At 42.8% G+C, this 12,946-nt stretch overlaps 3 protein-coding genes across 3 annotated transcripts; 1 reads left to right on the top strand and 2 right to left on the bottom strand.

Annotated features, from left to right (window-relative positions):
- Positions 1–19: 19 nt before the first annotated feature.
- LOC131879472 (uncharacterized) lies at positions 20–1,134 on the bottom strand. Its single transcript, XM_059225811.1, has one exon. The coding sequence runs from the start codon at positions 669–671 to the stop codon at positions 84–86; it is 588 nt and encodes a 195-aa protein (XP_059081794.1). The 5' UTR covers positions 672–1,134; the 3' UTR covers positions 20–83.
- A 3,110-nt stretch (positions 1,135–4,244) lies between these two features.
- On the top strand, positions 4,245–6,693 carry LOC131879173 (probable peroxisomal acyl-coenzyme A oxidase 1). The gene is made up of 7 exons (XM_059225421.1): positions 4,245–4,451; positions 4,511–4,735; positions 4,801–5,124; positions 5,193–5,516; positions 5,586–5,885; positions 5,947–6,360; positions 6,421–6,693. Exons 1-7 carry the CDS (start codon positions 4,305–4,307, stop codon positions 6,664–6,666), a joined length of 1,980 nt encoding a protein of 659 aa, XP_059081404.1. The 5' UTR covers positions 4,245–4,304; the 3' UTR covers positions 6,667–6,693.
- Positions 6,660–8,278, bottom strand: LOC131879174 (speckle-type POZ protein-like). Its single transcript, XM_059225422.1, has one exon. The coding sequence runs from the start codon at positions 7,969–7,971 to the stop codon at positions 6,826–6,828; it is 1,146 nt and encodes a 381-aa protein (XP_059081405.1). The 5' UTR covers positions 7,972–8,278; the 3' UTR covers positions 6,660–6,825.
- Positions 8,279–12,946: the final 4,668 nt, after the last annotated feature.

Genomic DNA, 12,946 nt, shown 5'->3' with positions numbered 1-12,946 from the left:
AGAAATCACGACGGGGTGGTTCTGTTTTACAAGTTTCTATTCAAGGATATCACAAGATTTGAGTGGAACAGGAGCTTGGAAATTCATGATAAATATCGCACAATGGTGCTCATAGTGACAAGAAGAGCCAACGATGTGGCTATGGCGGTGGATCCGTGATTGCAGAGGTCGCCTTTGCAGAAGCACATTGTCACTTGTTTTCTCTTCCACAAGACTTGAGCACAACGTTGCTTCAGGTCGCTGGGAGGCCGTTGGAGGCAATCCCTTTCCGTGGCCCGCCCATATTCGGCATCTTTGAAGTTCTTATCGTCGCCCTCCATGATCTTGGAACACCATCCGGAAGCACAGGGCGGGGTTTCCACTCCGGCGCGTTTGCTCTCAACCACGGTGGAATTGGCGGACAGATAGAAGGGGTCCCGACAGTCGCCTTGTTCTCCTCGGGATCGGCAGGCAAAGCATCTTTTGATCGTGGCCTCGGATCTTAGGATGTGATGGCTGAGGGTCAAGGCACCCAAGAGAAACAGTTCGAGATATCTCATCGTGTCCTTAACTGAGGAACTGAAATTGGTTTGCCTACGGCTGCTGACTTTGGCAGAGGGTTCGCTTGGTGGTTGGATGTGTGAACAGAAAATGGTTGCTTGCATACCTGAGAAGACCCAGTACTCAAGCATCCGACGGCATTGGCCAGTTCGCTTCGTCGGAAATGGATGGACTACGCCTTTGAGTTCTTAGGACAGGCAGACATCCACTTGCCTCCATTTCAGGCCAGATTGGTAGTCCTCTCGGTGCTCACTCCATCCAACCAACCAAGCATTGGTTCAGTTCAGTTCATCCACTGCAGAGGACTTAAGTCAATGAGGTCCGATCTTGTCGGTCTGAGAAACTTTGGCAGGATTCAGAGGACAGTTTTCGAATTCGTTGGATGATACGCATGGCTTTGAGAGAGTTAGTGCACTTTCAGCAGTCTGACAGCAATTTTTGAGAAGCATTGGTTCCGCTTATGACGCTGGTTAATTTTGGTATTTAGAGTTAAATCAAGCTTGGAGCGGGGCGAATCTTTCTGTTTCCCCATGCCACACCATCGAGATGGTTTATTTACTCGCTCCCAAGCAAGTAGCACCACAAGGTGTGGTCAGCCAAATCCATTCTATCTTCTTCTTTTCTGTGAAGTCATCTAATAACCTTGTTCGAAATCGAAATGAACTAAGAGCTAGAATTGAGCACAGCAAACAAAAGCGTAGGAAGGGAAGAACGGAATAAAACAATCCACCTCTGATGGGGAGGTGCTCTAATTTTGCAGGTTATCTGGCGAAGTAAATCTCCTCTGACGAAACCTCTTTCTGGTTACAAATCCAACTTGAAAATTCGAAATTGCCTGTGAAATATGCAGGGACCAAGATGTAAAAATAAACCTGTGGTCACGCATTTTGGAGCCCCATATTCTATGCCACATTTCATACATCCAAACCGTGAAGACGAACATGCAAATGCGCAGAGCCAACAAAAGTGGAAAAAAGAAGAAGGAAAAAAGGTTAAGTCTTGAACCCTGTACTCAACATAATGGGTAAATAAATCCTGCCCCAAAATCGCAGAAACAGCATGAAACAAAGGAAGCACGTTTCTGAGTCCTAATTATGATATATCAATGAACCACGGAAGAGGTCAAGATCAATCAGGAAAAGTAAATGGCAATGAAACTTATCATAAAGCTGGTATATTTTGGCTCATTTATTGAAGTAAAACAATGACATGTTAACATATTCAGCATTATTATTCCTTTACGGTTCTTTAAACCACTGCATGGGAATGAGCTCCTAGCAAGTTGTGTCATGTTTGATAATAGATTAGGTCACATAATGAGTTTGATTTGGCTCTTTAAGGCATCCTTGTTGGTCAGGTATTGATTGCAAAAGAAACATCACGATTCCGTTAAAACCGTATCAGAGATCCATCTAAAACAGAGGTACAGTCAAAAGGCTACAGAAAGCAGGGGCCCAGTTTAAGACAAAAGAAGCCTTAAAGTTCTTTGAAAGCTTCTTATCCGACGAGTTCATTCCCGATGTCGTATGATACGACTCATGCCTTCTCTGTCGCTCCATGTGTGCCTATCTCCAAGGTTGATGATATATTTGAGGCATTTAAACATGTAAAGAATTACATATCATTAGTATCTTTGTTCGACACAATAAAACTCTAGGCACTTGAGCCGATCCGAATAATTCAGTTGGCTCCTGTCACGACATTTCGCGTGAAGCTCCTTTGTACCTTTTGGATTTTTTTAGCCCTGTAGCGGTTATTGGGACCCAAATGGGACACGCATGCTTCCAGTGCGGCTGAACAATTGATTTATATAAGGTTTTCATGGTAAACAGGTCTCTAGATCTTCACTTCCATTTCGATACGGACGGGGACAGCTTCGAAAATTGCATTTTAGGATTGAGTAAGCGCATTAAGTTCTTCTTGAAATGGGACTAACCTCAGAAAGGGATACGAAAGGACACAAAGATGTTTTTCTCCACATTAATTTGCCTTAAGGACCCTCATATGTCTAACCCAGTATATTATTTTAAAAAGATCGCTACCTGCTTCGAATGTATCAATGGTAGAGGTCTAACTCTTAAGCAAATCGAAACATGCATGTTACCTTAGCCATTCCTTGACTAGTGTTGTTAAATTCTCGCATTCTAAACATTGAGCATGTAGAGCAGGTCATTGAGGGGATTGGAAAGGCACGAGTCAGTTGATGTTGTCTATCTTGATTTTGCTAAGGCCTTTGATAAAGTAGATCATGGCCTTTTGTTGAATAGACTTCATGACATTGGGATCCAAGGCAAGGTTCTCAATTGGATAAGAAGCTTCATTCAGGATAGGAAGCAAATTGTTATGGTCGGGGGATCCCTTAGTGACATACATGATGTCAAGTCAGGTGTTCCCCAGGGCTCCATCTTAGGGCCCCTCTTTTTTATAATATTCGTTGCCCCACTTCAAAAGTTTAGTATTACTGCCAGTCTCTCTTCTCATGCTGACGATACAAATTTAGTTTCTGGTAGGAATGGCCAAAATTCTAGTAGCCTTGCAAAGGACTTAGATCGAATATACTCTTGGGTAACTGAGAGTAATATGGCCCCGAACGGAATGAAATTCCGCTCAATGACGTTTGGGTCAACTCCTTTAAATACTCCACCCATTGATAATGGAGGTAAAGATATTGAGCAGGTCTCATCTATGAAAGATTTAGGTGTAGTCCTCCAAAATAATGGAAAGTTCGATGAGCATATCCAGTTGAAGGTGGGTAAGGCTTTTCAAATGTGTGGTTGGATATATCGCACGTTTAAGTCCAGAGATAGCATCACGATGCTAACTCGCACAAGTTGATTGTCCAGCCACATCTTGAATATGCTTCACCCATTTGGGCTCCAATGAGTTCAGCAGGTTTTCAAAAGGTCGAACAAGTCCAAAGATGTTTCATTAGGAACATTACAGGAATGAGAGAGCTCTCGTATTGGAGAGGTTAGAACGGTTGGGACTGTATAGTGTTCAGAGAAGGTACGAAAGGTATCGATACTCTACGTCTTCAAAAGTATCCATGAACTTTGTCCCAACCCAGGATTTAGGGTCAATTCTAGTGACGATCGAGGCTTAATTGTGCATTTTGAGAGCACCTTCAAGCCCTCGAGAATCCAGGCTAGTTCGAACAATCAAGTACACTTCTCTTCTTTCTCGGGCTCATTCATTATCTAATTTGCTTCCCTCTAATAGTCGTAGGGAATATGTATGCCTTGTTGATCCGGTAGCATCTTTTAAGTGAGACTTGAAATTTTTTAGCATTCCAAATCAACCCTACAACTCAAATTCGTTGGTAGACCAAATATCATATAAAGATTGAAAGGTAATAAATAAACGAATTAAAACCTTTCATTTTAATAGTACTGGGGATTACATTCCCTGTAGGGGTTAGATAAGCCCGTGAAAAACCAAACCAAAAAAAGAATAAATTCTCGTCCTGAACTCCTGGGATTCCAATCTCAGTAGCGGTAAAAAGTCTGCAAAAATTTGCATTTTTTTTTCAATTTACATAAATGGCGAATAAAAAATGCTTCTCAGCAATGAATTGGCGAAAGGCACGAGTAGTAAAAATTGTACCGAACTTGAACGAAGGGGCTTTGAACCGAAGTGTGTTTTTAATCGAAGGACTTTTGAACCCACGCTCTTATCTTGCGTATGATTACCTGAAACTTTGGCTATTGCAATCAAATAATGTTAAGTTCTTCAACTGACTTGAGCACTTGCAGAGGTCAGAGATAATGAAGGATTTCCAAGTCAATCCCGATCTGCTCGAGGAGCGAATGTTATGTCCTTTTGACCAAGAAGAGCTTACCAACCTTCTTGATGGAGGTAAACAATCGACAGAAGAGAGGCGAAGGCTGGAAAAATATTTCCTTCAATCAGGGGTAAGGCGTTTCTATAACAAAAACTTACAACCAACAATTCAAGGACCACCTTTTTGCAGGCTGGTAAACCGGATGTCGACATTGACGCCTTGGGTGCAGTGGAACGCTATGAGTATGATATTAAAAAGAGTACAGAGCTCTTCAAAATAGCTCAGGATAATAATGACGGAGCTATGGCTAATATCAAAGCTATGGTTGGTGGTGGGACGGGGGCTGCCTTAATGCCGGATGGCACGCCTTTGGGTCTCCATTTCATCATGTTCATCCCCACTCTAATGGGACAGGTATGGTAAATACATTCACGTTCCACGTAATTCCTCTCCTAAAGTGACCTTTGTATTTTTAACAGGGAACTTTAGATCAACAAGCCGAATGGCTGGGCCGAGCTTGGAATATGGAAATCATTGGGACCTATGCCCAAACCGAATTAGGCCATGGCACGTTTATCCGAGGCCTGGAAACTACTGCCACGTACGACGAAAGGACCCAGGAGTTTATCTTGCACTCGCCAACCATTACGGCTTACAAATGGTGGCCCGGTGGGCTTGGTAAAACCGCAAATCATGCCGTGGTCATGGCTCAATTAATAACCAAAGGTCAGAAACGAGGTCCTCATCCATTTTTCGTCCAATTGAGGGACGAAGACACCCATGTGCCATTGAAAGGGATCAAGGTTAGTGAAGAGAGGCCACAAAATGTGTCTATTCGACTGTGAAAAATCCAGTAAATCATATCATGTAGATCGGTGAAATTGGACCGAAACTTGGAATGAATTCCAACGATAATGGCTACTTGGGCTTTGAGTCCCACCGCATTCCTCGCAAACATCTTTTGATGAAGAATGCCCAAGTTTTACCTGATGGAACCTACGTCAAACCCGCTCAAGATAAACTTAGTTACGGAACGATGATTTTTGTTCGGGTTTGCATTGTTGAAGATGCCTGTTTGAACTTGAAAAAGTCCGTCACCATTGCCGCACGATATAGTTGTGTCCGACATCAATCCGAACTTCTGCCTGGGGCAGCCGAACCCAAAATCATGGAGTATCAAACCCAGCAGTTTAAAGTAAGCAAAAAAGTGACCATTACATATGAATAATCTAAAAGATACTTCAATCAATGCGTCTTATTGTAGATCTTGGTGCCTCTTTCAATGTGCGTCGGGTTTGTGTTCGTTGGTCAAAACCTTTGGCAAGCATATTCCCACATTCAGCAAGATATCGAAGAGGGGAACTTTGACAAACTCCCCGAGCTCCACGCCCTATCCAGTGGTCTGAAAGCCCTGGTCACTCAAGAATGCGCCGATGCCATGGACAGCCTCAGAAGGGCATGTGGAGGCCATGGCTTCATGTGCAATAGCAATCTACCGCGACTCTGGGGCCTTGTCACGGCCTCTTGCACATATGAAGGCGAAAATACGGTCCTTCAACTTCAGGTGGAAATCATACTTTTTAAGCAAATTGAAGTCCGAATTTCCAATGGGGTTTTACACGCAGGTGGCTCGATTCGTGATGAAATGTTTGGATCAGGATCAATCCAAGCCCTTGCCTGAATCGATGAAGTATTTGAGAGCCCGAGATTCATCCTCGACCTGCACCACCATTCGAGGTTTGGTGCTTCTTTTCCAAACCACGGCTAGAAATATGGCTTTGAAGGCCCAATTGGCTCTAAAAGCTAATGAAAAAACTGCATCACACAAGGCCTATGCTTGGAATCAAACCACGGTTCAATTGAGCCTGGCAGCTTTGGCAACAGTAAGGGCCCACGTGGTGTCCGAATTTGCCACTGCCGTGGAAAATCCTTCAATTTCAGAACCATTACGAAACATTCTTCGGGATTTGTTTGAGCTGCTGGCCTTGGCCTGGATTCAGAGGTTTTCGGGCGATTTCCTCCAATATGGAGGAGCTCAGGTTTGTGTTGTTGACCATGTACTAGATTGTGAAATGGCCCTTAGATACCCTTGATTTCAGGCGGTGCAAATAAGTTGGGTACAAGAGCGAATCCTGGTGCTTTTAGCACAGATCCGGCCAATCGCGGTATCGGTTGTAGACGCTTTTGATATCCCAGACGAGGCCCTGAAATCTACACTTGGATCATATGATGGAAGGGTTTATGAGCGAATGCTCGAGGCCGCCATGAGGGGTCCATTGAACGAAAAGGATGTTCCCGATGCGTTCCACAAGTATTTAAAGCCAATGATGCAGTCTAATCTGTAATAAATCCAGGTTTATTACTGCCAGAAATTGGAGCACATTGAAACAGCGGTTTAACAGACATTGGGGTTGGGTGGGGAATATTTGACAATACAGACTCCCTGACGCGAAAATAACAGGTCTCGCCCCTCTGACGTTAAAATACGGATATTTGTACATCCCTCAACCTCGTCCTTGTTTTTTAACTTCGTCCGTATCAATATCGATACTACATCGGGCTAGACGGGTTATGATGGCCGAACACACGTCGGGAGCATTTTGAAGGAGACCTTGCCATCCGCTGGTTTTCATGACGGCCTCCGGGTATTGGCAGATATACTCGGTGGCCTTTTGACGCAAGAGTTCAGCATTGTAAACATGGCCGAGGACGGCAATCTCGGAGACATTATCAATGCTGACAAGCTTAAGGAGGTGCTTGCAACAGATCACGACCAAGCGTTTCACGTTGTATTTCTCAGCCAAGGGCAACAACTGCGAGACGGTCTTGTAGGTGACATCATCAAAATTGTCTGTGTAGAGGAACTTGACGAATTGTCGCAAGGCCTCGGGTGAGGTATCGTCGAGGACCAGGCAGTTCTCCTGGGTCTCCTTCACGTCATGACTGAACATGGCTCTCCAGACATCGGATCGACTGGCCAAAATGAACTTGTGGCAAGGAAACTCCACACCTTGGCACTTTAATGAATAATCAGAATGAATCATATCTTCGTACGCCACGGTCATGTCCCTCTGAAGGTTGGCCAAATCGTCCACGGTGAGGGTGTCTCGAACCTTCTGGTAGTCGGATCTGGACGTGATTTGCTTGAATCCGCCAATCTCTAAGACGATGGTCAACTTGCCATTGGGCAGCATATCTTCCGCATTATCCACCACCTCTGATCGCGAGCAGAACCGTGGAAATCCCCAGGATTCATTGGAGTTGTGCACCCGTGTGTCGGCTCGTCGAGAAATGACCTTCTCATTCTTTTTGTTCATGAAATTGAAGACCAAGCTGTAGCGGAGATCCTTCCGGTTTAGGTTATGGGCGTAGATAGAGATGAAATCCTTGTTGTCCCCATACTTGGGCTTCATGCTCATTTTGAACTTGAGGTTCTCGGTGGATTCGCCCGAGTCGATCCCATTGATACGGAACACCACTTGGATCTCCTCATCTAGCTCGATGAAGTTCTCAATGTTCCACTCGTGGGTGATGGTGTAGAGATCGACGAACGATCGGGACCAGGCGTGGTACGAGGATGTCGAAGAAGCCGAACTGGCGCTGGAAGGAGGTCGCTCCGGCAGATTGTGACCCAGCTCTTGAGCAGCCATGGCAAAAGGGCTTTAAAACGCGGATTCAAGTTGAACACCGGTGGCTAACATACGCTGTTGGGAGGCCAACCCAGGGATAAGCTTGATTCGGTCCAATCGGAGGGTTGATCAACCTGAACTTTGAACCTCAGAGGGACACAGAAGAGACAGAAACGACAGGAACACAGACAGATAGAGGCAGAGACAGAGAAGATCCCCGTGTACTTGAACTTTAAGTCCAGTGGTCACTAGCAAGGCATACCGCAACTAGACAAGAGAGAAGCAGAAGCTCAAGCAAGCCCTGTCTGCTCAAGAGAGGAACTTTAAAGGAAAGGTAGCACGGTATGGAGTACGACGCAACTTGGATGAGCTGGAACATACTGTGGCACTACAGGCAGCTCGGAATGCTAGTTGTTCGCGTTGTTCTTGAGGAGCGCTGAACCGCAGCCCTGGCTCATCCATCTATACCTCCATACCGCACTCCAATGCAAGCCACCCACCATCACAAGCGAGTTCATCACCCACGCACCTTTAAAAACATATGCCATACTGTGTTTGTGTTTGTATGGGTACACAAGGGAATTGTGAATGACTGTTGGACACGTTGGACATGAAAGCTTATCAGCTTATGATGGATGTTTTGTACATAATTTTTATTTCGTGCAAATGCAATCATTGATTAATACCATCAGCCTTAGTCAAGACGGTTTGAAGTAATTTCAAAGCCGAGTGCTGGTTTTCTACCAGAAAATGTATCTAACCAAGAAGAACTCATGTCCTCTTGAAGGAGAGTCTGGCATGAAATGGGGTGATTTTAGTATTTGCAAATTTATTAGCAATATACCTGTAAGCAATTTCCTATCAATCAATTCACACTAGTTTGGGGGGAGGGAAATTCAATTTTTTTAAATCAGGGTACTTTCTATATATTGATGAAAATTTTGCAATTTACAAGAAATTCAAACTTTTTGGGCAATCGTTTACAACCAGCAAAACTTAATGTAACAGAAAGAAAGGGTTCAGAGGCAAGAGAAACCATTCTAAGAGCATTCCACGTAACTCGGAGTGATCTCAATTCGTGTAATCTAACTGATTCAAGTTAAACATGACGTTTTGTGCTGCTCAATGTCATCTCAGAAAACAGGATTAAAATATATAGTAGGCTTTTGGGGCAAAACGTAATTCTGTTTAAAACTTTGTTTCCGCCGAAAGTTCCCCTTGCATTGTCCATCCAAATAAATGTTGGAAGGTAACTCGAGGTAAATTAGTCTATTTTTGATCTAAGAAATTTAGCTCAAAAATATCGCAATTGCAATCCTTAAAAATGCACTTACAAACCATGTATAAGCGAGTGCACTTGTGTCTACGAATCTTAACACACACTGATCTATCCAAATTCTAGCGAAAAATTTTCACGCAACTTCTCAAAACTCTCATAAAATCCCTGCGAGTTATGGCTACACATAACCGTCTCTTAATAGGTAATTCAAAACGAGTAGAAGTAATGAAATTGCAACCAACGAAAAGCAACAATTCGTTCCTGTTCTTCAAGAAAAAAAAGTCATTCCCCTTTTGCAATATAAAGACTTTTTTTAGCAAATCAAGACTTGTAGTGTTTCCGTAAACCTCTTGTAAAAGTAGGGGAGAACCAAATTCTTTGTGAAGTATTCCTTCCAGAATTATTCATTACAGACAATATGCTTCAAGTCAACAAAATGATCATTATTTTTTCATTAAAGAGGTGAGTGTGTTGAGATAAGAAGACTTGGTTGGCCTTTTCTACACTAGATATGGCAAGTAAGTTATTGTGATAGATATTAGATGATGAAGGTAAGGACATTGAGCAGGTCTCATCCATGAATGATTTAGGTGTAGTCCTCCAAAATGATGGAAAGTTCGATGAGCATATCCGGTTGAAAGTTGGTAAAGCTTTTCAAACATGTGGTTGGATATATCGCACGGGTAAGTCCAGAGATAGTGTCACGATGCTAAGTCTGTACAAGTCTATTGTTCAGCCACATCTTGAATATGCTGGGCTCCAATGAGTTCAGCAGGTTTTCAAAAGGTCGAACAAGTCCAAAGATGTTTCATTAGGAACATTACAGGAATGAGAGAGCTCTCGTATTGGGAGAGACTAGAAAAGTTGGGACTGTATAGTGTTCAGAGAAGGTACGAAAGGTATCTGATACTGTACGTCTTCAAAACTATCCATGAACTTTGTCCCAACCCAGGATTTAGGGTCAATTCTAGTGACCGTAGAGGCTTAACGTGCGTTTTGAGAGCTCCTTCAACTCCTCGAGAATCCAGGTTAGTTCGAACAATGCAGTCCACATCTCTTCTTTCTCGGATTCCTTCATAGTGTAATTTGCTTCCCTCTAATATTCGTAAGGAATATGTAGGCCTTCTTGATTCGGTAGCATCTTTCATGTCAGACTTGGACAAATTTTTAGATAGCTTTCCAGATCAACCCTACATTCAAGGACTAGCTCGGTCTGCCAACTTGAATTCGTTGCTAGACCAAATATTTATAAAGATTGAAAGATAATAAATAGATGCATTATAACCTTTCATTTTAGTAGTACTGGGGATTACATTCCCTGTAGCAGTTAGAAAAGCCCGTGAAAACCAAACCTCTTCCAAATTTTAGAATGAAAAGCCGAACTCTTCACTGGTTCTTGCTCTCGTTTTCTCGTTCTTGATGCGTTGAATCTTGGATCAGGGCAAGTTTCCGTCTTCTGTGAAGCTTGCTCATGTTGTTCCAATTTTCAAAGGGGGAGAAAAGTCGCTCCCCAATAACTATAGGCTGATTTCTCTCACTTCTAATATTGGGAAGGTGTTTGAGAAGATCATGAAGTTCAAACTTGTTGAATTTCTTGATATCCATGAAGTCCTTCCTCCTAGCCAGCACGGGTTCCGAGCACATTTTAGCACGGTTACCCAAACTAATAGAACATGTGGAGCAGGTTATTGTGGAACTATAGAGCCATGAATCAGTCGATATAGTTTATCTTGACTTTGCCAAGGCCTTTGACAAGGTAGATCATGGCCTTTTAGTTAACAGGCTCCATGAGATTGGGATCCAAGGCAAGGTCCTCAATTGGCTAAGAAGTTTCATTTCTGGTAGGAAACAATTCGTTAAGGTTGAGGGATCCCTTAGTGACATACATGATGTCAAGTCTTGTGTCCCTCAGGGCTCCATTTTGGGTCCTCTCCTTTTCATTATCTTCATTGCTCCGCTTCAGAAGCTTGGTAGTAGTAATGTCGGTATCTCTTCTTACGCTGATGATACAAAATTGGTAGTTGGTAGGAATGGTCAGGATTCCGGTTGTCTGGCAGAGGTCTTAGACAAATCTACCCCTGGGTTGCTGCGAGTAACATGGCACTGAATGGAATGAAATTCCACTCAATGACCTTTGCGTCAACGCCATTAGGCACTCCACAATAAGATGATGAAGGTAAGGGCATTCAGCTGGTCTAATCTATGAAGGATCTAGGTGAAGTCCTCCCAAATAATGAAAAGTTAGATGAGCATACCCAGTTGAAAGTTGGCAAAGCTTTTCAAACATGGGGTTGGATTTATCGCACGTTTAAGTCCAGAGACAGCATCACGATGCTAACTCTGCACAAGTTGATTGGCCAGCCACAGCAGGTCCAAAGCTGTTTTACCAGGACATCGAAAGTATGAGAGAGCTCTCGTATTGGGAGGCTTGAAGAGCTAGGACTGTTCAGTATTAAAAGAAAGTACGATAGGTACTTGATAATGTACGCTTTCAAGAGCTTTCATGAGCCTTGTCCCAACCCGGGTTTCAGGGTCAATTGGATCCAATTTGAGATGTGTCAATTGAGAGCACCTCCAAGCCCTCGAGAATTCGGGCTAGTTAAAACAATGCAGTCCAACTCTCTTCTTGCTCGGGCGCTTTTATTGTTTAATTTGCTGCCCTTAAATATTCGTAGGGAGTATTCTTGATCCGGTAGCAGAATTAAAGTCCGACTTGGACACGTTCCTGACAGAAATTCCCGATCAAGTGTAATTAGTATGTGGATAAAATATTATGCGAATATAAAATCGAGTAAAATAAACACCTTTTTGTCTTAAATTGTTGGAGATCCCATTACCAGTATCGGTAACAAAGTCCAAAGCGAAAGAAGAAGTGAAATAACATCCCAAAAATGTGAAGTATATTCATCAAACATTTGTTGCTTAAAACGGACCCAATCAGCGTCGTCAGATTACCAAAGCCTCCATTGAAGGCTACAGGAATTTGGCAGTCAGTGCCTATTTTGCCTTTGCATCTTGTATTAGTTGCAGATTTATGTGCCTGTGGCTCATATATGATATCAAGACTTGGAATCAAAACGAAAATTAAATTTACAGTAACTGCCATCAAAATCATTTAACAGCGATGAAATGTCGGAGGCCATTCATTTTTTCTTGGCCATTGAGTTTCAAAAGTAGCCACTTTTGGGAAGACCATCGTGCAACACTGAATCCAATACTCGTAGACCATTGCTTCTTGATAAAAGACATTCAGTTGTTCATTATTCGTTGATGTTAAATTAATTCAGGATGAATCTTTTATAATGTCAAAATTTACCCTGAGTTTCTGATATTTAGTTTCCAATGCTTTTTTTCATTTTGAAGCTTATTGAGTTATACATTTTTTGTTATCAACCTGCACTTAATTTAGCCTAGCAAATTCAATCATGGAACGAACCAACGAACCATGTGCAAAGAGCGTGGCTCCATTTTCGATTATCTTTATCGGCGATTTTGATCCAAAGAATGATTTATATATTANAGCTTTCATGAGCCTTGTCCCAACCCGGGTTTCAGGGTCAATTGGATCCAATTTGAGATGTGTCAATTGAGAGCACCTCCAAGCCCTCGAGAATTCAGGCTAGTTAGAACAATGATCAACTCTCTTCTTGCTCGGGCGCTTTTATTGTTTAATTTGCTGCCCTTAAATATTCGTAGGGAGTGTTAATATGGCAGCTT

This window comes from Tigriopus californicus, chromosome 4 (genome assembly GCF_007210705.1).
Source record: "Tigriopus californicus strain San Diego chromosome 4, Tcal_SD_v2.1, whole genome shotgun sequence".
NCBI lineage: Eukaryota > Metazoa > Arthropoda > Copepoda > Harpacticoida > Harpacticidae > Tigriopus > Tigriopus californicus.
This window is presented reverse-complemented; position numbering and strand designations above follow the sequence as displayed.